The sequence below is a fragment of the Phacochoerus africanus genome, chromosome 8 (assembly GCF_016906955.1).
Source record: "Phacochoerus africanus isolate WHEZ1 chromosome 8, ROS_Pafr_v1, whole genome shotgun sequence".
Taxonomy (NCBI): domain Eukaryota; kingdom Metazoa; phylum Chordata; class Mammalia; order Artiodactyla; family Suidae; genus Phacochoerus; species Phacochoerus africanus.
The window spans coordinates 151763125-151789218 of NC_062551.1; the positions used below are offsets into that span (position 1 = coordinate 151763125).

Here is a 26094-nt window from a genome sequence, read left to right on the forward strand (position 1 = left end):
ATTAAGCAAGGTAAGTATTTGAAGGCATTTATTACACTGTCTGATATATGATGCACTCAGTAACTGTTTCCCTTCTTTATTAAAAAAAAAGTGGTGAAATTATGCAAAGTAGCCTAAAGAAGGAGTACATTTTCCAGGGTCCCATGATGGCTACATCGCTCACTGGCTATCACAGCAGGCCCTGAATGTCTTCCCCTCCATAGCTGGCCCTGAAAGCTTAAATTTGTAGTTCATATCCAAAGAAATGGGGCACATTTTTCTTGAAGTTGGTCTGCCTCTCATGAGCCATCTGGTGTCTCTTAAAGACATCTGGAATTCACTCAAAGCATATTACAGTTCTGGGAAGCATGGAAAATAGAATTCTGTTTCCCCAGAACCTGAGACAAATTGAGGCCCAACAGACATTGGACATGGCAGGCAGCAGCAATTGTACCCCAGTGTCCTTGTTCCTAGACACAGAACTTCAGAGTAGACTGAGAATGGCCACCTTAGTTGGAAAGTTTTCTCTTTTTGATCTGTAATTCTACATCTATTCAGGGTGCAGGGGAGAGAATCACAGACTACCTTAAGTTTATCATGAAGTCTATGTAGCCTGTGCCCAGAGAAGGAAGAAAGCACATTCTCACAGCGAACATTTCAGAGGGCTTAGAGCTCATCCGTGGCTATTCTAATACAAAAATGTAGTTTTGAAGGGTGATCTATGTGTCTTGTCACTCAAATCAATGGCATTGTCACCATTCTCAAAGAACAGTATAAAAACATGTCTCATATCTGTCATCCTCATTCTGTGGACTCACTCATTCTTTTCCTCTATCATGCCTGTGATGCAATGATGGTTCAGAAAGCACTCCTGAGGCAACATGGATCCACATACATTTCTTTATTAACTTCCCTGGTCCTTATTCTAGTCCACCATAGGTTTAATAATCTGTAGAACCTAAGAAGTTTCTAAGCATGCAGGCTCAGTTTAACACTTACTTAAACATAGTCTATATTCTTTACCTCTTGAACTCATCTTCTTTCCACTCTGCATAACAACCTCCTCCCAAACAATTCCCAGATCCTTCTACCAGGAGAAGCTGGCTAGAACATAGGTTGCTCTACCTCTTTGCTTGATTTTTATGCAACTTCCTCGTTATCATCAAGAGGGAGTCCCGTTACCGATGGAACTGAACTTGTGAAACTGAAGTGCATTCCTGTGGCAACACTACAACTATGACACTAGTTTACCAAGTGACCAGAACTGTAAGACATTCTTTTACAGTTTTCCTGGCTTCTTTTTTCTGTATTTAGTTGCTTCTATACCATTACATTCTACCATGAAACTATAGATGATTTCTGCTAGCTTCGAACCATTCCCTTCTTCCAATGATCAATATGGTATATTTATTCTTGCATTCCACCTATTGATCACTTAGTGTTCTGGGAAGTGTGATAATGCACTGAGGATAATACACTATGAGTTCATTTCCAGAGTTCTCTAGGAGTTCAGGGAAGAGGTAATAGTTTAAACATGTTACACCTCTATATGACAAATGCAGTGATGGCAGTTTAGAACACAGAGAAGGAACATGAACCTAGCCTCACCCAAAAATCCAGAGGGGATGATGAAAATACTGAATCTTAGAGAACATATGACTTTGGCAAAGAATTGGGGCAGAGGCAGAGAAAGGGACAGGGAAGGTGTTCTAAGTAAAAGGTGCAATGAGAAACGTTACTGAAATGAGAGAGGATAAAGATAATTGAGGGACTGCAAGTCATATGTATAGGCAGGACACAGAAAATGTGTGCTGGCTGGGGATGGTGGGAGATGCCTCTCAGGTTAATATTAGAATGGAAAGTAAGAAACAGTTTCTGAAGGATCTTTCTGAGGAATGCGAGTGAATTTTATCCTTATGCCCCAATGGAATCATCGGCAGGTATTCAGCAAGTGAATGATATGATCAAATTTGAAATTTGAGAAGAGCACTCTAATATAAAATGGAAAATTAGAGACCAAGAGAATCTTTAAAAGGCTGTTCCAGTAATTCAAGCAAGAAATTAGGAGGATTTAAACCAGGTCAGTAATAGGAGGAATGGCACTACTAAGAAGTAGAAAAGTAGGTCTTAGAGACTTAACCGGACGCAGGTCCTGAAATAAGAGGAATCAAAAATGACTCCTGTTTCTGGCTTCAACAACTTTGTAGATAGTGGTCCCATTCTCTGAGATATGACATAGAAAAGGAGTAGATTGGGGAGGTAAAGGAAAGGATGATGAGTTCAGTTCTGAACATGTTGCTGTAGGTTGAGAGATTATAGCGAAATAATGATTTAAGAGTCTTCAATATGCAGTGGAAGCCTTGGGGGTAATTAGGATTACTCAAAGACATAATTGAAAAAATGGAAGGTTGAAGAGGGCACTCATTGTTAAGATGTAGATAGATGAAGACAAACCAAGAAAGGAAACTAAAAATAAAAGAAACATTGGAGTTGTTAAGGAAACCAAGAGAAGAGACTTAAAGAAGGATGGCACAATCAGCCATGTCACGTGCTGCAAAAAGATCATCTATAATCAGGACTGAAATATATTCATTAAATTTGAAACTCCAGAGGTTACTAGTGACCTGGGAAACACAATTTAAGTAGCATGATGGGGTAAAATGCAGATGGAACCATAAATGAAAAGGAAGTCGAGAGAGCATACGTGCATCATTCTTTCAAGGAGCAGTTTGAGGAAATGAGTATTTTTTTTCACATGTCATTTTCTAAACAACACAGACATTTTATTTACATTTGATTTTTTAAATGTCCTTATTAAACAGAAGAAACTACACATAATCAAATGTTTTCTTATTGAATAAGGGTTATAAGAATGAATACTTTAAAGTATTCAAAAAATTTAAAGTTATTGCTTTAAAGGATTTTTAAAATAATACTGGATAACACTAAATTGCCAGGATTTTCTGGTAGATGTTTCTATTGCTCTTCTACAACTGTCAGCAGTCAGTTCTGAACTATCAATCAATCTGCTTCCAGGAACCCTGATGTACTATTTCTAATGTGCTGTTCATTTAGCCTGGAGCAAAACTCAGTGTTGCCAGAAGTAAATAAACTGTTTTCAGAATAACCTTTTAATATTGATGTTTAAAAATACATTAATATGTTCTATTCCTGAGGATAAGTCAATTCTTATTTGTAGAATAAAACAGCATAATGTGACAAATTTCCCCCTCCTCTCTCCGTTTTTTGCAATTTCTGCTCAAACATATTCCACTCTTCAATATCTTCAACTCATTCATTCATTCATTCCTCATCCATCCATGTATTCATTTATTCAATAATTATTTTTCAGCACTGTGCTCAGTAATAGTGATAGGAAAACTAAAGAAATACAATTCCAGCCCTCAGAAAACAACCATCTTTCAGAGAAGCTCTAATGAATAGATATTTACTGCCCAGCCTGGAACAGGGCATAAAATTATATAATAAAGTGAATAATGTCAAAATACATGCAGTTTCTAAAAAGCACCATGCTCTTTCTCATCATTATTTACACGTTTTTCTTCTGCCTGAAATTCTCCCTAACCTCTTATTCTTCTGGCAAGTTGTTATTCATTATTTCACGTTTCAAATTGATCTTTTTCCTTCCCTGACATACTCCTCTATACCTAGTAAGTAACGTGTGCAAATTTTGAACCTAAGTTGGTTGTTTCCTTCCATAAAGACAGATGAAGACTAGCTTTTTGTCACTGTATTAAAATCTAAATTATATGATTATTCAAGTATGGTCAGACCATCAGATCAGGAGGTTGTTACCATTGAAAAGACAGTTTGTTGCTCACAGTTCCCAAGAGGAGGGGCCCAGCATACCACAGAAGCCACATAGAGAAGCACCAGGTGGGTCAGGTGGCAGAGATGATGGGGGGAAATGTGGGCAGAGCCTTTACTTTGGAGTGGGTGAGGCAGGGTAAGCAGGCTTAGGATTTGCTAGTTTGAATAATTTCAGTGGGCTCTGGGTCACAGAGGCCATTCCTAGTTGCCTAGTACTTGGCCCTGGAATAGTTAGGACAGGGAAATAGTGGCCCAAGTGTGAAAGCCTCAATAAAGGAAGTAGTTGGTTTGCAGAAGAAGACACACATTCACACCAGTCTTCCACTGTCCGTAGGAATTGGCTAGCCCTGGGAGGGTCAATCCAGGGTCAGCAGGCCCCAGATGTCAAAGCATCAGAGCGAAATGGTGTCCTTAATATTGTCACTATGTGAATGTCCTCTCAACATAATAATAGTAGCTACGATTAGTCCAAACACTAGACATTTCTTTTCTTCTTTCTTTGCCCCTTCCTCTCTTTCTTCTTTCCCTCCTCCTTCATTCCTTCTGTCCTCTCTCTTCCTCTCTCTCCTCTTGTTCACTTGCTTCCCCTTCCCTCTTTTCCTTTCTGCTCCTCTCTTCTCTCTTTCCTCTATCTCCCTTCTTCTTCCTTTTCTCTCCTTCTTTTCTTCATTTCAACAAATATTAATCAAGTGTCTACTAAAATCCAGGCACTATTCTTACTGCTTATTTCTCCTGAAAAGTAGAAAATACAAGTCTTGGACTGTCGTAGACAATGTAATTGGGCATAAAAAGGTTCAGTAACTTCCTGAGGTCAAACAAATCACAAGCAGCGTATCTAGTGTTCAAGCATATCTACTTTTACTCTTAAGGCTCTGTGATTAAACATTATGCTAAACATACATACTATCACAACCCTACAACCCTGATATGTTTGAATCTAAGTATCACCCACCAATTTGAGAACTGAATTGGTTTGTCAGACCCAGAAAACAGTAAGTACTCAGGAAACTGCAGCAACACTTCAGTCACCCATCCAACAAATATTAATTGAGCATTTGGTTTCTAGACTAAGTTCCACCATTTATTAACTATATGACATTGGCATTGAAAAAGTCATTTAGTCTCTCTAAGTCTTGAGTTCCTCATATGTAAAATGTAGATAGTAATAATAACCTTACTAACCTTATAACCTTATAATGCAACAAGTTTCTTTGGTAAATCAAGGTAGATGTACAAAAGTACTTTGCAATTTACATATATAATAAGTGTGATAATTTCTAGGCCTTGAGTCTCCATTCTATGGCTGACAGAAATGAAAGATCTGCATTCCAAAGTTCAGTGGCTTCTGAGTAATGAATTATACCTCTGTGCCAAGCAAATAAGAATTTGCTGTTGATGAGCATTTAGTTGGAAATTCTTGCCCTGAATGGTATCCTAATGGTGTAATGTATTCCTGATTATTAATTCTTTGCCAAAATCATATAAGTTCTAATTATGGGAGGGAAATTCAATTCTTAATTTCATTATATTAAAATTTCAAATATTTTCTTATTTGCAGGTCAGGGCTATATGTGGGAAACATGGATTATATTTGACTTTGAGCCTTCTGGAAACATTGCTTAACCATCAAGATCTGGGTTACCAAGGTGAAATAAAGTAAGTTAATTTATTTTTTTATTCACATGGTCCTTTATTAGTATACCAAACACAGAGATCTGTCTTTAGGCTAGAAGTTTTATGTGTGAAGCAATCAATTTTTTCACCTAAAGACATAATAAAGAATGTTTGCTTATACTAAGACCAAAATATGCTTTTGGCCATAGAAAAACAAAAGCAGTAAATTTCCACTTCCAGCTATTGCAGACTCTCAAGAATCAGATTTACCATTCCACCTTAAACAGCTAAAAAAATATATATAAAGCAGTACTTTTCAGACTTCGGACATCAGGCAGCACAGAGAAGGAATTGAGGTAAGCTCAGTTTACCGAACAAGAAAAAGGATTCCAAACTAGTCTCAGGATCCTCCCTGAGCTAATAAGTATGAAGTTCAGGAAGGTGAAAAATGCACTGTACAAAGTAGTAGAGAGGAGAGATTCCCCAAAGAGTTCTTCCTAGAGACTTCCAAAGAGTTACCTTTGAGTGTTTATGTAAAGACTGGTTAAATGTATGCACTTGAGTAAACTAAGGCTGGGGGGGGGGAACAGAAGAAAAATGTGGAAAATATTTTAAATCTCACACAGAGTTGGGAATAGTTCATGTTTCCACCAATCTGAAAGGAACACATGTGGCATTGATTAGAGTCCTCAGAAGAGCATTGTGTTATAGTGGTGCCTAATGCATTGGAAACTAGAGTCTCACTCATAAGGGGAAAAGACAAATAGAAAGAAAAGAGTGTTGAAAAAAATACTGGCTATAATTTTTCCAAATTTGAAAAAAACTATTATAAAGTCATGGACCTAAGAAGCTTAATGAACTTCAAATAAAAGCAATTTGAAGTAAGCCATACCAAGGCTCATTATAATCAGGTTGCTTAAACTAACAGTAAATTAAAAACCTTAAATGTGAAAGATAAAATGACAAATTATGAAGATAAAAAATACAACAGATTTATCATTATAAACAATGTGAGTAATAAAACAGTGCAACAATATACTTTAAGTACTGAAGGAAGAAATTATCAATCTGCAATTCTATATCCAGCAAAACTATCTTTAAAAAACCTAACGGGAATTAAGATTTTTTTCCACATATACAAAGGATGAGAGAATCCATAACCATCAGAGCAGCACTACAAGAAATATTAAAAGAATCCCTCAGGCAGAACAAAAGTAATCATTTTGAATATATACAAAGAAATGAAAAGTATTAGAGAAGAGTAAATGGAATAATCACATTTAAATACTAAGAATAGACCGGTGGGGGGGAGAGGAAAAGAAACAGAAGAGATAGAAAATAAATATGAATGAAAATGATAGATTTAAACCCAACCATATCAATAATTACAGTAAGTATCAATGATTCAAGTGCACCAATTAAAAGGCAGCAATTTTCATACTTCACTTAAACAAGATCCAACTAAATGCAGTCTGGAATGAACCCCTTTAAATTATAAAAACAGACACACTAAAAGTAAGAGGATGGAAAGTGATATACCATAACTAACTCTAATGAAAATAAAGCTGGGGTGATTGCATTAAAGTTAGACAAATTAGATTCTAAATCAAGAGATACTGCCAGAAATTTAATCATCAAGAAGACATACAAACCTAAATGTCCATGTGCTTAATAATGTACCTTCAAGTTAGATGAAGTAAAAACATAAAATTGGAAGGAGAAATAGACAAATTCACAATTAGGCTCAGTGGCTAATGAATCCACCTAGGAACCATGAGGTTGCAGGTTCGATCCCTGGCCTTACTCAGTGGGTTAAGGATCCGGCATTGTGGTGAACTGTCATGTAGGTCGAAGATGCAGCTTGGATCTGGTGTTGCTGTAGCTGTGATGTACACTGGAGGCTACAGCTCCTATTAGACCCCTAGGCTTAGAACCTCCATATGCCACGGTTGCAGCCCTAAATAGACAAAAGACAAAAAAAAATTCACAATTATAGTTGGAGAATTCAACATCTTTCTGTCAGTAATTGATTGTTTAAAAGTAGATAGAAAATCAGTAAGAACATAGAATGCTTGGACTATATTATCAGTTAACTTGAGGTAAGTGGCACACAATACAGATTCCTTTTAAGTGTACATTAAATATTTAAAAGATAAACCCTATTCTGAGCTACAAAATAAATATTAGTAAGTTTACGATGATAAATCATATAAAATAATTTTCTGGCCACAAAAGAATTAAATTATAAATCAAAAACAAAGTAAAACCCTGGAATTCTCCAAACAACATGAAACTAAACAATACACTTATAAATAACGAATGGTCAAAGAAGAACTCACAACAGAAAATCGGACAATATTTTGAACTGAATTAAAATGCAAATACAACATACCAGTAATCTTTGTCTTTTTTCTTTTCCTCACATTTCATATCCAATCCATTGGTAATACATTAGTAAATCAATTCTATTTTGAGAATATGTCCAGAATTTGGTCCCTTTCATTACCTCTATCTTTACTTACATACACCCCACCCAAGCTACCATTATCTTTTTTCCGGATTACTATAATGGCCTCATAACTGAATTCTGTTTCTCCTTGTCCCTAGTTGATTCTTAATACAGCAGCTTCAATGACCTATTAAAACTTAAAAAAAAATTGTCATTATTCTGCTCATGACACTGCAGGTACACCTTGTTTCACTTGAAGGAAAAAAAATCAAAGTCCTTAAAAAGGTTCTATATTTCTATCTGACCTGCCTTCCATCACTTCTCTGGCTCCATCTACAGCTTCCTTTGTTCATTCTGTTCCAGTCACACTGTTCTCCTGCCTTCCTCAAACATACCACGCAGACATCCATCTTAGCACCTATCTCCTGGGGGAGTCCTCAACCTAGAATGCTCTTTTCCCATTTATCTTCATGCTAACTCCTTCACCTTCTTTAAATTTTTGTCCAAATATCACCTTGCCTATGAGCCCTACACCAAACACTATTTAAATTGTAGTGCCCCCCCACCCTTTCTTCCCCTCCACCTGCTTTCCTTTTGTTTTCTTCTATACACTTGTAAGCTTTTAATGTATTAGACAATTTGATGATATATGATGTTTATTGTTGTTATTGGTCAATCTCTAATAAACTATAGACTATATTGCTACAGTGCAGGCAGAATATTTGTTTTATTTATTGATATATCCCAAGTGTCTAGAGAAGGGCTTGCCATATAGTAGGTATTTGATAAATATTTATGGAATTGATCTAAACTAAAAGAATAAAGTCTCAAAATCCTCTGAAGGATGCAAATATATGAGAATTATGCCTAATCCCTAGCTTATGGTCAAAATGAAGAAGGCCTTCCCTAACTATCTCATCAAAATCGTGTACTTTGTGCTATATTCTCTCTTAGCATTCAGTAATTTTCTTTCCTACCACGTATCACTATTTGTAATTATGTATTTATTTATGCAATTTGTTAATTTAACATCTAGATAATGATCTCCATGCTAGCAAGGATCATGACACATTATATTACAACAACTTGTATGCCAATACTTGGCACATGGTAGGTACACAGTAAATATCTGATTAATCCATTCATTAATTTAACAAATATTTATTGAGTGCCTACTGTATACCAGTCACTAGTCATTGGGAATATGGATATGAATACAAGCTTTCCTCATGAAGCTTGAATTCTAATGTTAAAGAGAAATTATAAATAGTGATAAAAGCAATACAGAAAAAACAGTGATAAAAGCAATACAGAAATAAAAGCAATACAGAAAAGCAATACAGAGTGATAAAAGCAACACAGAAAAACAAAGTATAAACATTATGGGAGACATCAAGTGATAAATAAATGATGATAAGAGACTGAGCCTAGCCAGTGAATTGCCACTAGACCAGCTTTGGACATGAGAGTTTTCCTTCTCTAAAATCTTCGAGGTGGTTGGGTGAAGATGATGGAGGTGGTTAAAAAAAGCAAAAAAGTGGGCTAAAAACAGAATAGAAAATCAATAAGCTAAAATTGAGAGTCCTAAAAGGCACCAGTGTAAAAGGAGAAAGTGCAAGTATCAGAGTTCACACTATACTGAGTTTACTTGATTACAAGTTGGGGTCCAGAACCAAGATTCCAGGAGTCAGAGATATGAGAATAAGAGTATATGGGGAACGAATGAGGTTAGGCTAGTTACAATTACATCCATAGTCTCAATTTTCCACTCTTTAATGTGTATATCAGAGAAGCATACTGATTTTTTTATTCACCTATTTTTGACCTTTGAATGTTCAAGGACATCAAAACCTTGAGACTGATGAAGAATTGCATTTATAAGTGATAAACCTGTTTCATCCTTAAATAGTCATTGGCTAAAGCTTCTTCTGTTGAATTAAATCCATTCTGTTAAGGGCTTTGTATGCAAACCTATGTTCTTAAGAGATTAAATATGCAATTTAGACACATTTTAGAAGCTGAATGCACGAATCATTATTTTAGTACATATTGTCCATTAATCTGTTGTTCAATTGGGAACCCATTTGGAATGTGGCTGCTTGCTAATTAGCAAGATTCTAGTGCTGAGCTGCTTCCTGATTAAATGTCCTTTAGAATCAATAAAACATCAGGAGGGATTATGGTGACGTGGGATTAGCCCCCTATAACCAAATAAAATGAGTTGTGTTCTTTTCTTAAACTGTCACGTTGCAAGAGCTGATGAGAGGAGCAATTTCAAGAATGCTGCTGCAAAATTGTGTGTGTGTGTGTGCGCGCACGCGCGCGCACACACACACACACATTTGTTTTAACATCAAGATTTCGTTTTTTGCCATTCGCCTACCAATTAACAGAAACATTAGTGAATGAATGCCAGGGTAAGGCGATTCTGAGAAAGACTTGATTACAATTTCAAATCTCTACTCTGAATCACCCTTATGTAAAATGAGTTCAGGTTGTGTTGGATGGAAATTATTATCCCAGTTCTTGGCCAGGAACATGTAAGTCAGAATTAGCATTTAATGTTTCTGTGTGACTTTGCAATAAATGGTAATTAAGGAGGGCAGAGAGAGAACAGGAGGCGAACTAATACTCTAAAATTGTATTGGCAAAATTAAATGCTTCAAACCCAGTTTAAAACATAGGCACACAAGCCAAACTGTGTCGGGGGAGGGGATAAATAATGAAGCTGCTATGGAAGCTTGGTAAATAAAGCGGTGCATTTGACACAGCCCCAAGTAGAATTTATCATACACATCTGGCCCATTATTGGGAGTGCAATTAGGTTGAAAAAGACTGGCTTGATAATCCTAGGAACAACCAGAGGATTTTAGGAGATAAACGAAACATGAGGTGTTTGATTCAGCAATTACTTTTTAATGGGAATAGGAACAATGTTAAGCAGTGAGCTATTAAAAATGGGGTATGGATCTGCCCATTAGTTGGGTCTTAGAAACCAGATCTGGCTTGTAAGAGTTAATTCTAGTCTTCTCTTTGAGAGCTCATAACTCATATAGGGTAAGAATTCTTATAATAATATTCCTAATAAAGTAACTATAATTACTAATAGCCAACATTTATATAGTGCTTACTATATTCTAGGCAATGTTAAGTGCTTTATAAATATTAACTCTTTTAATCCTTGCACATACCCCATGAGATCGGAACCATTATTTTTCAAATGAGAATGCTTAGGCACAGAGAGGTTAAAACCAGTACATTACCAATAAATTAATTCATCAGTAAGGCTAAGTCGCATGCAGGCTCTCTAGCTTTGGCTCTTGGCTTTTAGTATACTATACCAACTCTCCTACAAGCCTTGTGAAACTTAAAGGCTTATAGGATAGTGGCTAGGCACATGGGCTTTAGGCAAACTACCTGTATTCCATAGCAAACTCTACCCTTGGGCTTGGTGCTGAACACAGTTCTGGATTTGAGGGGCTAAGTATCTCTCTGCCCTAGGACCCAGGAGAAGTGTAGGATATGCATACAAAAGTGAGGAGGCTTTTAAGTTGCAGGGTTTGCAGGTTTAGTACCTCCAATAGCCCTTTAGCCCCCATCCATGCAAGAAACGCAGAATGAGCTCCTGGATCACGTAGGCCTGCATGAAAATCCCAACACTGAAATGCACTGGCTTTGAGAATTTGAACAAGTCACTCATTTCTCTACCTATAAAATGTAAAAAAAGAATCCTTTTGTCTGGATTTGAGAGCTTATCAGCTATGTATCATGGAAGGGCTGTGCTTCTCACCATTACCTGAAAGGCGAGAAGAATACAATACAGGCTACCTGGTTAAGTAGGTGAAAGCAAAGAAAGATGGTGCAGCTGGATGAGCTTTTCAGAAGCTGAGATAAAAAACAACCAAAATAACTTCCTGAGTCAAGGTCAAAAGGACTGATGCATGTGCACCTAATAAGAGCAGGTATAGGGCTACATGCTGTGCACGGCTTATTTCATACTCCCAGTTGCCCAATGAGTTAACATTTTTTTACACCCACTTCATAGATGAGTAAAATGATTTCAGAGTCCTTAAGTAAACTGTCCCCAAAACTTGGATTCTTTAAATATTTGTTCCTAATATAGACTGAATTATATCCTCCCCTAAATTAATATGTTGAATCCCTAACCCCCAGCCCTTGAAATAAATGGTTTGAAGATAAGGTCTTGAAATAAATGGTTAAATTGAGGCCATTAGAGTGAGCCTTAATACAGTCTTACTGGTGTTCTTATAAAAAGAGGAAATATGAACACAGCAAGAGACACCAAGGAGAGGCTCACAGAGAAAAGACCATGTGAGAACACAGCCACAGGCAAACCAAGGAGAAGCCTCAGAAGAAGCCAAACCTACTGAAATCTTGATCTTGAACTTATAGTCTCCAGAAATGTGAGAAAATAAAATTTCTGTTGTTTAAGTCACCCAGTCTGTGGTGTCTTTTGTTATAGCAGCCTGAGCAAACTATACATCCCCTGTAGGCCAACAGTCTCCTCCATAGTCTTCTTTCTACCCGCCTCTCTTCTTAGCATATTTTCTGTGCCTATGCAGAGAGCACAACTCCTAGGAGTGATAGAGAAGTAAGTTGGGGTGAGGAGGGCCCTAATGGCTAAAGCTGGCTGTGGTGTTTGCATCTGGTGAAATATAATTCCTACAAATGTAAAGTCATGTAGGTTGGGGCAGAAAGAGGAGATCTCTGGTAGTTGTACATGTTGAAGAATATGTAAAAATTGAATCTACCAAAACCTCAATTAAATAGAAATGGGATATCATAGGGGGAGCTCTCATGCCCCGCAATGAATATTAGAGCCCAACAGGAAGAAGAAAGACTCCTTTCCCACAACCCCCCACCCCAGCAAGGACTCAGGCAATGAGAAGCCAATGACACTGTGTTTTCTGTAGCCCTCCCAATTCCCTTTTCCTTTCTACAAAGTGTTCTTTTTTCCTTGCTGTGAAGGGGACATAAACACAGCTCACTGTGTTTGCAGGCCTCAGATTGTAATTCTCGACTGATCTTGAATAAATGCATCTTTGTTAGAGAAATTTCTTGCAGTCTGTTTCAGGTCAACGAGTGCACCCATTATGACATATGACACCAATTTAGTGTCTAATATCCAACAGGTGTGGTGAAAAGATCCCACCTCTGAGGTGCACCCAACTGAGGAGCACCAGGCAAAAGGCTGAGGAGCATCAACCATTGAGAGTTGTCACTCACCCCTTAACTGAGGGCTGAATGAGCAGTAAGTAGGGCCAAGGGAAACCTTTGCAACTCATCTGAATGTGAATTGTTCCTCATTTGACATAGAATAAAGAGAAAACCCCAACATATGAGGCCTAATTTTAAAAAAATACTGCAGAACACAGGAATGACTTTTGTGACTCAGTCATTAACAAACCCACCTATCCATGAGGTTGCAGGTTCAATGCCTGACCTCAATTAGTAGGATCTGATGTTGCCATGAGCTGTTGTGTAGGTCGCAGACATGGTTCAGATCCCGTGTTGCTGTGGCTATAGTGTAGGCCAGCAGCTATAGCTCTAATTTGACCCATAGCCTGGGAACTTCCATATGCCATGAGTGTGGCCCTAAAAAGAAAAAATAATAATAATAATTTAAAAATTAAAAATACTGCAGAACAGAGAGAGGTAATCATGATCCCAGGGACTCTAAATAAAAACAAACTTTTGAAAATGATTTGCTCTAGAAAACATTTAGAAAGCCATTGGTGTTCTCTATAGGATATAAGGAGCTATATCATTGTTGAAACGGATTGGAAAGTAGCAAGTGTAATGAGATTAAAAGGCTATTAAAATGAAATGTAAAAATCACTAAAGAGAACATGAAATTAAAGGGAACTTGGTGAAACATGGATAGTTGCAAGGAAACTGAAACTTCTACAGCAGAATGAAGAGGTAACCATTTGATGACGGATGTTAACTAGACTTGTTGCTATCATTTTGCAGTATATACATATATAGAATCATTATGTTGTACACCTGAAACTAATATGTTATATATCAATTGTATCTCAATTAAAAATTATAAGACAAGGCAATCTGAATATTGCTGGATATTTAATGGTATTAACATATTACAATATCACTTACATGTGGAATTAAAATATGGCACAATGAACCTATCCACAAAACAGAAATAGATTCATGGACATAGAGAACAGAATTGTGGTTGCCAAAGGGGTAGGGGAAGGGAGAGGGATGGCCTAAGAGTTGGGGTTAGTAGATGCAAACTATTAAATTTAGAGATTTAGAGTGGATAAACAACAAAATCCTACTATACAGCACAGGGAACTATATCCAGTCTCCTGGGATAGACCATGATGGAAAAGAATATAAAAAATATAAACCCATGGGACCTAATCAAACTGAAAAGCTTTTGCACAGCAAAGGAAACCAAAAAGAAAACAAAAAGACAACTTACAGAATGGGAGAAAATAGTTTGAAATGATGCAACCGACAAGGGCTTAATCTCTAGAATATATAAACAACTTATACAACCCAACAGCAAAAAAGCCAATCAATCAATGGAAAAATGGGCAAAAGACCTGAATAGACATTTCTCCAAAGAAGACATACAGATGGCCAGCAAACACATGAAAAAATGCTCAACATCGCTGATTATAAGAGAAATGCAAATCAAAACTACCATGAGATATCACCTCACACCAGTCAGAATGGCCATCATTAATAAATCCACAAATAACAAGTGCTGGAGGGGCTGTGGAGAAAAGGGAACCCTCCTCCACTGTTGGTGGGAATGTAAACTGCTACAGCCACTATGGAGAACAGTTTGGAGATACCTTAGAAATCTATACATAGAACTTCCATATGACCCCGCAATCCCACTCTTGGGCATCTATCCAGACAAAACTCTACTTAAAAGAGACACGTGCACCCGCATGTTCATTGCAGCACTATTCACAATAGCCAGGACTTGGAAACAACCCAAATGTCCATCGACAGAGGATTGGATTCGGAAGATGTGGTATATATACACCATGGAATACTACTCAGACATAAAAAAGAATGACATAATGCCATTTGCAGCAACATGGATGGAACTAGAGAATCTCATCCTGAGTGAAATGAGTCAGAAAGACAAAGACAAATACCATATGATATCACTTATAACTGGAATCTAATATCCAGCACAAATGAACATCTCCTCAGAAAAGAAAATCATGGACTTGGAGAAGAGACTTGTGGCTGCCTGATGGGAGGGGGAGGGAGTGTTAGGGATCGGGAGCTTGGACTTATCAGACACAACTTAGAATAGATTTACAGGGAGATCCTGCTGAATAGCATTGAGAACTTTGTCTAGATACTCATGTTGCAACAGAACAAATGGTGGGGGGAAAAAACGTAATTGTAATGTATACATGTAAGGATAACCTGACCCCCTTGCTGTACAGTGGGAAAATAAACAAATTATAAAAAGAAAAAAAATTATATGTATATATATAATTATATGTATATATAAAATTATGCATATATATATGAGGTACTTTTCCATACAGCAGAACTTGGCACAACATTGTAAATCACCTATACTTTAATAAAAAAAATTTAAAGACATTTACATTAAACATTTAGGTCACCAAACCTTTCCTATGAAGGGTCAGATAGTAAATATATTGGGCTTTGTGGATCTATAGCCTGTTGCAACTATTAAATTATGTCATTGTATCATGAAGCCAAAAGTAACAGAGAATAAACTGTTCTGGTTGTGTTTTAAAAAAATATTTACCAAAAAAAGATAGCCATAAATCAATAAACAACAAAATTAACACTAGAGGAAATCTAGTGCAGAATGTCAAACTTGAGAGGTTTTACAAAACCTAGAGGAAAAAAGCAAAAAAAGAAAAATGAAAAAGGATAATAGAGATAGAAAAATACAGATTGAACCTAAGAGGCCTTGATATTATTGAACAAGGAACTAGAAGAACTGGACAAGAAGTAAAACCAAAAGTCACAACTGAAGAAATTTGTAGAGATAGGAAAAGAGGAAAAAGCTTCTGTTTACAGACTGAAAAGAATTCACTATGATCTAAGCTAAATTAAGAATAAAAAAAAAGTATCCATATCTACCCCGACAAAACTTCTGTGCTACAGAGCAAAAATTAGATAAGTATGCAGGCCAAAATGAAATAAAACTAAACCAAAGCAAATAAACAACAAAAAATTATAAATAATAATAAATATCAGTAATAAATATCAGAATGCATTGGAGTCATGTTCATGGAATTCCAAAGGGGGAAAACTATAACTGAAACCAAGTTATATTACATTCAAGTGTAAGGCCATAGAGTACAATGGTTAAAGTGCAAGATTTGAGGTCAGACAGACAGGGTTTAAATCCTGGCTGCCCCATTGATCAGTTTGTCCTTGGGAAAGTCCTTACATGTCTCACAGGATGGTTGTTCCAATTAAATGAGAGAATGCACACTAAGTACTCAGCATGGCTCACTAAAGCCCATTTTAACTTAAATTTGGACAAAGATAGATTTATTTATTTTATTTATTTATTTTTTTTTTGTCTTCTTGTTGTTGTTGTTGCTATTTCTTGGGCCGCTCCCGCGGCATATGGAGGTTCCCAGGCTAGGGGTCGAATCGGAGCTGTAGGCACCGGCCTACGCCAGAGCCACAGCAACGCGGGATCCGAGCCGCGTCTGCAACCTACACCACAGCTCACGGCAACGCCGGATTGTTAACCCACTGAGCAAGGGCAGGGACCGAACCCGCAACCTCATGGTTCCTAGTCAGATTCGTTAACCACTGTGCCACGACAGGAACTCCAGAATTTAAACTCATATCTGTCTGAATCTAGAATTTAGATTCTTTCTTTCCTGACCTCTCTGGCTTAACATGAGAAGTTTGGCACTTGCTTCTCTGATTAAAAACAAACATTATAGTGCTTGCCATGGCAACAAGAACCCATCATCACGTTGAAGTTGACAATGTCTCTTAGAAGCTCCCAGAGTAATGGAGAGTATGGAATATATTTTATTAGATAATCTTAAGAATTTCACCGGTCACTTAAGTCCTCTACACCATTTAAATCAGGCAATGTCCAAGTTCAATACTTAGAAAAATTGCCTGCAATTCCTCTTCCCTACTATCAGTAAATATTCAAGAAGGGACAGGAGAGTTTCTTGTACCATTTTGTCTAGAGCCCTTGCCACAGATTTGCTAACTCCTAACAGCTCTGAAAAATAAACGTTATGCAATTTGGAAATATCAGTCTAGGTTTTGCTGTTGTTGTGTTATTCAACAGGTCAGAAGATCCTGTAGCCATAAGCCTAGCCCTTCTAAGAGGAGGGAATTGCAGGAAGTATAGAAAAGATACTTCTGCAGTTCATTTCCATATCTCTGCTTAGATCGGATCTTTGTATGTTTGCTAATATTCCTTGAAAGTACTACTTCTCCAACTTTCTTTTCCTTGTCTAGCCCTTCAGCAGCTGATAGTCATCAGCTTATGTGGCCTGATGTTCTGCATACCTGTCTTATTCTTGTCCCCTTATCTATTCTTGTCCCCTTATCTATTCTTGTACCCAAAGTGACATGAAGCTCTGGAGGTCATATTTCTATACTAATCAAAGAAATTTTCTGATTTCTGATGCCATTTATAGAAAAAAGCTTTATGAGGTATAAGCAAAACAAACTAGTTACATATTAATGAGTCATTTGAAGAGAATAAAATCACATGACATTAAAAGTCTCCTAGAAAACCCAGGACATTCTGACAGTTGGCTCTTTATATTTGCTTGACTTCTGATGGGCAAATAGGTGATAAAAATTCTTATCAGTTGCAGTTTGGTTGCTAGCAACAGAAACTGTCTTTTGATAATATCAGCAAAGAAAATGTTTTGAAAAGATATGTAGTCACACTCAAAATTAGGGGTAAATGAAACTTCAGGAAGCACCAGAAACAAAAATTAATCAGAGACACACAGACAGAGACAGAGAGTGGGAGAAAGTGAAGAAGGGAGGGAAAGGTGGATGGGGTAAGTGATAGAAGATTAATTAGACAAGGTGGGTCACAACATTGGCTAGGGAAGGGTATGGGACATTGGTTATAGCCTGATACCCTCCAGAGAAATGTGTTTATGTGTAAATAGAAAGTGGATGTTAGTCAGTCAAATATAACTGGTTTTCACTACCAAAGGCGTTCCAAAAGTACCTGTAAGCTTTAAATTACTTCCTGATTGTCACATGCCTACACATTGCTCAAGGCAATTTCTGCTTCTGCTTGGGGACTTCATTAAAGGTTGTTTATTTGCCCTCAGCACCCATATTTATCCCCTTCTATATTCTTCCCTGTATTGTAATACTTCCCATACTTGGGAAAGCTAAAAACATTTTCAAACCTCCCTTGACACTGATGTTCTGGAATTGATTTAAGTTCCATCACTGAGATGTAATTGCACGAGACTCGAAAGGCAGGAAGAGTGGAGAGAGGGGCAGGGACATTTTAAGCATTTATTGTAATTTTTCTGCAGTAGTAGCAATTCCAGACCTTGGCAGGCAGCAGTTTTTCCAATGACCAGAATGTACTTCATACCACCTAGTCACTAAACTCATGGTCAGGGGCAACTGAGACATCAGCCAGAATTTCCTTCAGTTCCCTAGACACTGGACTACATCTACTGAGGTTAACCCTTAGCCCAGCAGCAGACACCGATCTCCATTCTACTAGTCCCTGCAGTAATTTTGAGTGCACCTAATTTCCCACATTAAAGCCATCTCTATTAGAGATACCTAAAGTAGTTTCTGTTTCCTTCATTGTACCCTAAATAATGCAGGCATCAAAAAACTTTAATATCACTATCCATATAAACTTTAAGCTTCATTGCACATTCTCCCAAAATTCTTACATTGATCACCAATATTTTTTCTTCTCTTGTACAGATGGCAGAATTTTGTTAAGTTGTTGAGCAGAGCTTCCTCTGAGTTGTCACCTGATTTACCTACAGGTAAGTTTGGTTATTTTGTTCTTCTAGAGACCTGTCATTTCCCAGAGCTATTGTTAACTCTGCTGCTTAACCCCACTGGTTTGCTTGTTGGGTTTTACCTCATTGCTCCCATAAATGTAAATGTCTCATCAATGAAGAAAAAATAAGAGTGAAGTTGCCTTAATGGCTATTCTTCATGTCATTTGGATCATAAAAGGCATAATTCTCAAAGTTGTTCTATACTGTGAAGCATTCTCTAGTGATAGCCTTTTAAGATGAATGTAGCATACTTATAAAAGTTGATATTATTTATTAGAATTTCAGTGGCACAGTCCCTTAAATCTGGGAATCCTGCAGCTGGGTACTTATCTTTATTTCTTTCTTTTTTTTTTGGTGGGGTGTATACCCACAGCATATGGAATTTCGCAGGGCTAAGGGTGGAATCAGAGCTGCAGCTGCTGGCCTATATCATAGTCACAGGAATGCCAGATCCAGGTGGCGTCTGTGACATACACCACAACTCATAGCAATGCCAGATCCTTAACCCACTGAGCAGGGCCAGGGATTGAACCCATGTCCTCATGGATACTAGCTAGGTTCATTACCACAGAGCCACAATGGGAACTCCAGGGACTTATCGTTCTAATATCACATTCAAAAGCTCTCTAAGATTTATATATATTTATGTATATTCATACATGTGTTTATATATATTTATGTTTATATTTATATTTGTATATATGTTTAGCAATTTTTGTGCATGTTTTAAAAAATGGAAACAATGAAAATATCCTTCTGGGACTATTTAATTAAATTACAGGATATCCGGTTGATAAAACTATGCTGATGTAAAATAATATGGCTGGTCTGACACAGAAACATTTCCAAAACATTATTATTAAATGAAATGATAACGATGAATTCCACGCAATATTTAGCAATTAGCAAGTATTAAATATGACAGGTGAAAAAATATGCATTGATATTCATCTGTTGTTGCAATTTCTTTATTTACTATGTCCATCAACCATTTACTCATTACCCTTTGGATCAAAATACAAGATACTGAGAGTCTGAGGGGAGGAGTAGTATATCAGTTTTCATTTCAGCAGAGACACAGAAACTTCACCACGTACTTCAAACAGAGAGAATTTATAGCAGAGGATCAAGAGATTGGTTACATCAGTATCAGAAGACTGAAAGATCAAAAAGAGAATGCTGATTGTGTTTATTTCCCTTGGACATTTGCCTTATCAAAGTGCCACAAATTGTGTGGCTTAAAGTAATAAAAATTTCTTTCTCTCATGTTTCTGGAACTAGAATTCTGAAATCACAGTGTCAGGAGGGCCGTGCTCCCTTCTTAAGGCTCTAGGAAATACTCTTTCCTTGACTCTTACAGCTTCTGGAGGGCTCAGACTTTCCTTGACTTATGGTTGCATAACTGCAACCATATCTCTGTGTCTAAATCCCCTTTGCCTTTTCTGTACAAAGACACTACTATTCATTCAATTTCTGTACAAAGACACTACTATTCATTCAATGCAGGGCCCACCCAAGTCCAGAACAACATCATCCTAACTTGATTAAATATAAAAATACATTGTTTCCAAACAGCATCACATCAGTAGTTTTCAGTGGTACCTGTGTTGATGGACACAATTCAACCCATTACCATGAGCTAACCCAGAGATTAGTAACTGTGGGAAGCAGCTATTGTCCTTAGGGATAAAGGAACACAGAGAAAGGCATGCTATTAGCAGGACCTAGGATCTCGTGGGGTGATTATGAGTCTGACAAACAAAAAATTTTAGGCAACATTATACTCTACAGAGTAACAGGAGTGTGGTGCTATTGTTGCCAAATTGTGGTAGCCTGATGCTTACTGAGAAACTTAATGTCTTGGTCTCTTCCCATTTCTGTATTGCTAGAGCTAAGATTACTAAATGCTCTAAGGCACCAAATGGGCTGTTTTACTTACTTGTTCTCTAGCCCCACCGGTGTCACGAAAGGGAAAAATGGATGTTATAAGAAACTAAAGACAGAAACTCATTTGGGATGCATAGAACTGTGAGTTTTCTCATTCCCATTTTCATTCAAAGATTCTATGATAATCTGATTAAAATTACTAATTTTTATATATACATATTATAAACTTCATCACATTTGGAATCTCAAAAATCCTGTGAACTTGTTTTTTTTGTTTGTTTGTTTGTTTGTTTTTTGTATTTTGCCATTTCTTGGGCCGCTCCCACGGTATATGGAGGTTCCAGGCTAGGGGTCAAATCAGAGCTGTAGCCACCAGCCTACGCCAGAGCCACAGCAACGTGGGATCCAAGCCACATCTGCAACCTATACCATAGCTCACCACAATGCCGGATCCTTAACCCACTGAGCAAGGCCAGGGATTGAACCTACAACCTCATGGTTCCTAGTTGGATTTGTTAACCACTGAGCCACGACAGGAACTTCTGAACTTGTTTTTAATGTAAATATGATTATAATATCTATAACTTAGACTAAGGACTAGAATGGACCGCTTGGAAAAATCAACTAGAAGACTAGATAAAATACAAAATAATATGTTTTGAGGCTATTATTTGGAATTCAAATTGAACAAGACAGAAGGAAGGAAAAACCTCTTTGTGGAAGAAGTTATCTCATAAAATCTCTAGAATTATCCATGTAATTATCCATATAATTATACTTATTATCATTTAATTAGAAATGATCGGTAATGACACAAAACAGACATGAATTTTCCAATAACTATAATATGTTTGAGAAAATGAATAAGATGGAGAATTTTCAGCAAATAATTTGAATCTATAAAAACAATCAAATGTGATATCTAGAACTAAAAAATACAAAAATTAAATTAAAAAATTACAGATAGGTTTAATAGAATATCAAGCATAGCTAAAGAGAGGTTTAGCGAACTGAAATATCATTTAGTAGAAAATATCTAGATTGAAGCATGAATGAGAAAATACAATGGAATATACAAGAAAGTGTATAAGAGACATGGGAAATTGCGACAGTATCCAACATACATGTAATGAAGTCATATAAGGATAGGAAAAAGAGAATAGAGCTGAAGCGATTATTTGAAGAAATTATGCCTTAAAATTTTCCAAAAGTGATAAAATATCTTAAGCCACAGATCCAAGAAATGCTATAAATTCCCATGAAGACAAAGACAAATATAAAAGAGCTTAGACCCCTTCAAATATGGCATGTTCTAAGGTCTAAAGTAATATTAAAAAAAAATAAAGTATGGGAGTTCTCACTATGGCACAACAGGATCGGAGGCTTTTCTGCAGCACCAGGACCCAGGTTCAATCCCCATCCAGCATAGTGGGTTAAAGAATCCAGCATTGCCACAGCAGCAGCATATGTCCCAACTGCAGCTTGATCTGATCCCTGGCCCAGGAACTCCATACACCATGGGGTGGCCAAAAATAAAAAACAGAGAAATATGGTCCCAACTTTGAATCTCCTCACATTGGAGCCTGTGAGTGAGGGAAAGGAAAGAGGAAAACAAGATGCAAGGAACAAGGCTATAGCATGGCTGCTGATGGGGGGAAATTAGGAGGGAATTATGGTAGCCTCAGAAGTTAATTGATACCCTCAAACATTTTTGACCACTCATCACTCAAGATAGCACAGAAAAATGGCTAAGAGTTTAACCTCCCTTTTATTGAGGGGGGGAGAATCCATGGTGATTACTAGTTAGAACTACTTATATTGAATGGACAGAAAAGCCAACTGAATTCATTTAGACAATAAAGAGATTTAGTTTATGTAACTGAAAAGTCTGGCAGCAGCAAGAGCCATTCAAGTGTCGGATCAAGGATCTACTCTCTTTACCTGGCTCTCTGCTTGCTTTACCTGGTGTTGGCATCACCTTCTGGCTCTAAATATTGGTGTCCTAACTGCTCTGGGCACTCCTTCTATAATAGCAAAATAGCTCTGGCAGCTATGTTCATCATATCTTCGCTAAAGCTCCCTTTCGAGAGGTCCTGCCCACAAGGAGGGAAATTTACTTGCTAAGAAACTAGCAATTATCTCCTCTCATCTCAGAGACTCAAAATAATTTTCATGTCCATCTTCGACCCAAAACTGTGATTGGGACATCATAATAGTCTTCAATTAATCACAAACCAAGCTTGGACTTAGAATGGGGGATCATTCCCACCAAACCATAGCACTGGGATGGAGAAGGGGTGGCCCCCACAGGGCAAAATATAGTTGCTATCACTAGAGGGGGATAATGAAGGATCACATAGATGGCCCATCAGGCCCTTGAGTTCTGAGAATACTTAACCCACTTCTCTTCCCTTTTCATCCTGTGTCAGCAAGGCTCTTTTCAATGACAGTTTTAATGCACCAAACACTCCCTCCCTCCCTTGGGGCCTTTGCCCTTGAGATAGTTATTCCTGGAATGCTCTTTCCCCAGACATTTGCCTGGCTTTCTCCCTTGCTTCTCTCTACTCAAGGATCTATTTAAATGTCATTTCAGAGAGGCCTTTTGTGAATTCTCTATCTAAAGTCACAACTGCCAATGCTTTCTACCCCATAATTGGCTTTAGCTGTGTTTCTAGCACTCATCACCACTTGACATTATTTACATATCTATTTGTTTGCCATCACCACTGGAATGTATATCCATGAGAAACTTTTGCCTTGTTCACATATCATAGTTGGCACTTAACAAATGTTTGTTGAATGAGTGAATGGGTTAGAATCCCAAACTAACCCTACCTTGTTGTCTCAAGCAGGTAACTAAAACTTGCATTTCTTCAGTCTCCTCACCTGTCAAACGGAGATGATTTCTACCTCACAGGTTTATTCTTCAGATTAAGTAAGAACATTGTGGGAAATATATGAAATATGTAGATATTTGACATATACGTATTTTTCTTCTCACAAAAGCATCATCTGGTAAATCCAATGAGGCCAGATTCTCTTTCTTTCCTTCTCTTTCTTTCATTAAAGGTATAGTTGATTCACTGTTTCAGGTGTACAAAGTGGTTCAGTTATACATATATATATACATATATATATATACATTGTTTTTCAGATTCTTTTCCATTACACATCATTACAAGATATTAAATAGTTCCCTGTGCTATATAGTAAGTCCTAGTTATTTTTTTCAACTATAGTTTTAATGCACCAAACACTCCTTCCCTCCCTTGGGGCCTTTGCCTTTATATATATATAAAGGTACAAACCATTACCTTTTATAATATGCTTATATATATATAATATAGTGTGTGTGTGTGTGTGTATATATATATATATATGGTATATGCTTGTTAATCCTAAATTGCCAGTTTATCCCCTGCTTTCCACTTTGTTAACTATAATTTGTTTTCTATGTCTGTGAGTCTGTTGTTGTTTTGTATATAAGTTTATTTGTATCATTTTGTTAGATTCCACATGTAAGTGATATCATAACGTATTTGTCTTTCTCTGATTTACTTTGCTTTGTATGATAATCCCCAAGTCTATCCATGTTGCGAATGACATCATTTAATTCTTTTTTTAATCAGTTGTTATCTACCATAGCTTTACTTTAGGATTACCTGGGAATTTTTAGAAGTCCCATACTGAGTTCTCACCCTTAGAGATTCTGATGTAATTGGTCTGCTGTGACACCCAGGCATTGGTAATTTTTAAAGCTCCCCAGGTGGGAGCATTTTGGCAGCCATTGCTGAAGACCATTGATTTCAGGTCATTAGTTGGGGTAAGGGAGAGGTGGTGGAACTGGCTGTGTAACTCTCAGAACCCACTGGAAGCCCTTCCAACACCTGGAAATCTCCAGAAGCCAGCTTGGCCTATTTCCTCCAGTACAAATCTTCAACTGGCAGACTAGACAGATGGTTATTATTTATCCTTCCTGCTGTGCTAGAAAGAAAAAAAAATCAGCTCTGCCTTGAGTTTCTCAGTTTTCACATATGCAAGCAATTACCTTTTTTATTTTTATTTTTATTTTGTCTTTTTGCCATTTCTTGGGCCGCTCCCGCGGCATATGGAGAGTCCCAGGCTAGGGTTCTAATCAGAGCTGTAGCTGCCAGCCTATGCCAGAGCCACAGCAACATGGGATCTGAGCTGCGTCTGCAACCTACACCACAGCTCATGGCAATGCTAGATCCTTAACCCACTGAGCAAGAGCAGGGATCAAACCCCCAACCTCATGGTTCCTAGTCGGATTCATTAACCACTGCGCCACGACGGGAACTCACCCATTACCTTTTTTAATATGCTTATAAGTTTTAGGAGGGAGAAAGGGGAGCTTAAAATAGACCAGGGAGACTAGTATGCATTTTCTCTTAATGGAACTTTTAGAAGTGCAGACAGTAGAGAAACTGTACCAGGACAAACTCTGGGTTCTAGATTTCATACTAAAAGGGATAATGCATGTAAACAGTGCCCACACAAATGCCTAGCACATCATAATTAATTTAAGTCCTCTTTTCTGTAGAAAACTAGATTTGCTTAAGATCACACAATAATAGCACAATAACAAATACTAATACCTCATATTGGGCATCTTCCCTGTGTTAAGCACTTCATGTAGGTAATTTCTTTTAACCTCCACAATATTATTGCAAAAAGCTAGTATCACTTCCTTTCACAACTGAAAAAAATCAGGATCTGAAAACCTGCAGCTGGTAAAGGGACACATCCAGACTGTAGCTTTCAGATCTGACACCGAAGTTCTTCTTCTGCACTTATGCTTTATACTGCTTCTAGAATTCCTTTAACTCTCAAACTTTATGATTCAGTCATTTGAATCTTTTTTTCAGCTGTAGAAAACACCTTTTCTTTCAAATACCAGGTGAAATAAGCAGGAGAAATGCCACTAGGTGATGATGGGTTCCCACGACAAATTTTTAGTGGATTAATCAGATCTGCCTTGAAGGAGTTGCTTTAATTGGCTGTCATCATGATCTTCGTTGTGCATCCGTTAAGTTTTACACAGTATAGTATTTGGGTTAAGTATACGAAGATAAAGAAAGAAATCCTTCCTTTCATAGAGCCTGAAAAGGAACTGGAGACACAGAACTATATATTCAGTGATTTTATTTTCCAAACTCCACATTAGGGTGCATGATCATCCATTCTGTCAATAAACATGCATGGAGAGCTTATTCTAATGCTGGGAGCTGGGGCTTCAGAGAACATTATGACACCACATTGCCTTCTTCATTAAGC

General features: G+C 37.3%; 1 protein-coding gene across 3 annotated transcripts in view; it reads left to right on the top strand.

Moving 5' to 3' along the window:
- Nucleotides 1-26094, top strand: part of C8H1orf87 (chromosome 8 C1orf87 homolog) — an 82140-nt gene that overhangs the window by 39069 nt on the left and 16977 nt on the right. For all 3 annotated transcript variants that reach the window (XM_047788861.1, XM_047788862.1, XM_047788863.1), the window contains exons 8-9: nucleotides 5369-5466; nucleotides 18830-18894. In XM_047788861.1, the coding sequence (XP_047644817.1) occupies nucleotides 5369-5466; nucleotides 18830-18894 (163 nt within the window). The remainder of the gene's footprint in view (nucleotides 1-5368; nucleotides 5467-18829; nucleotides 18895-26094) is intronic.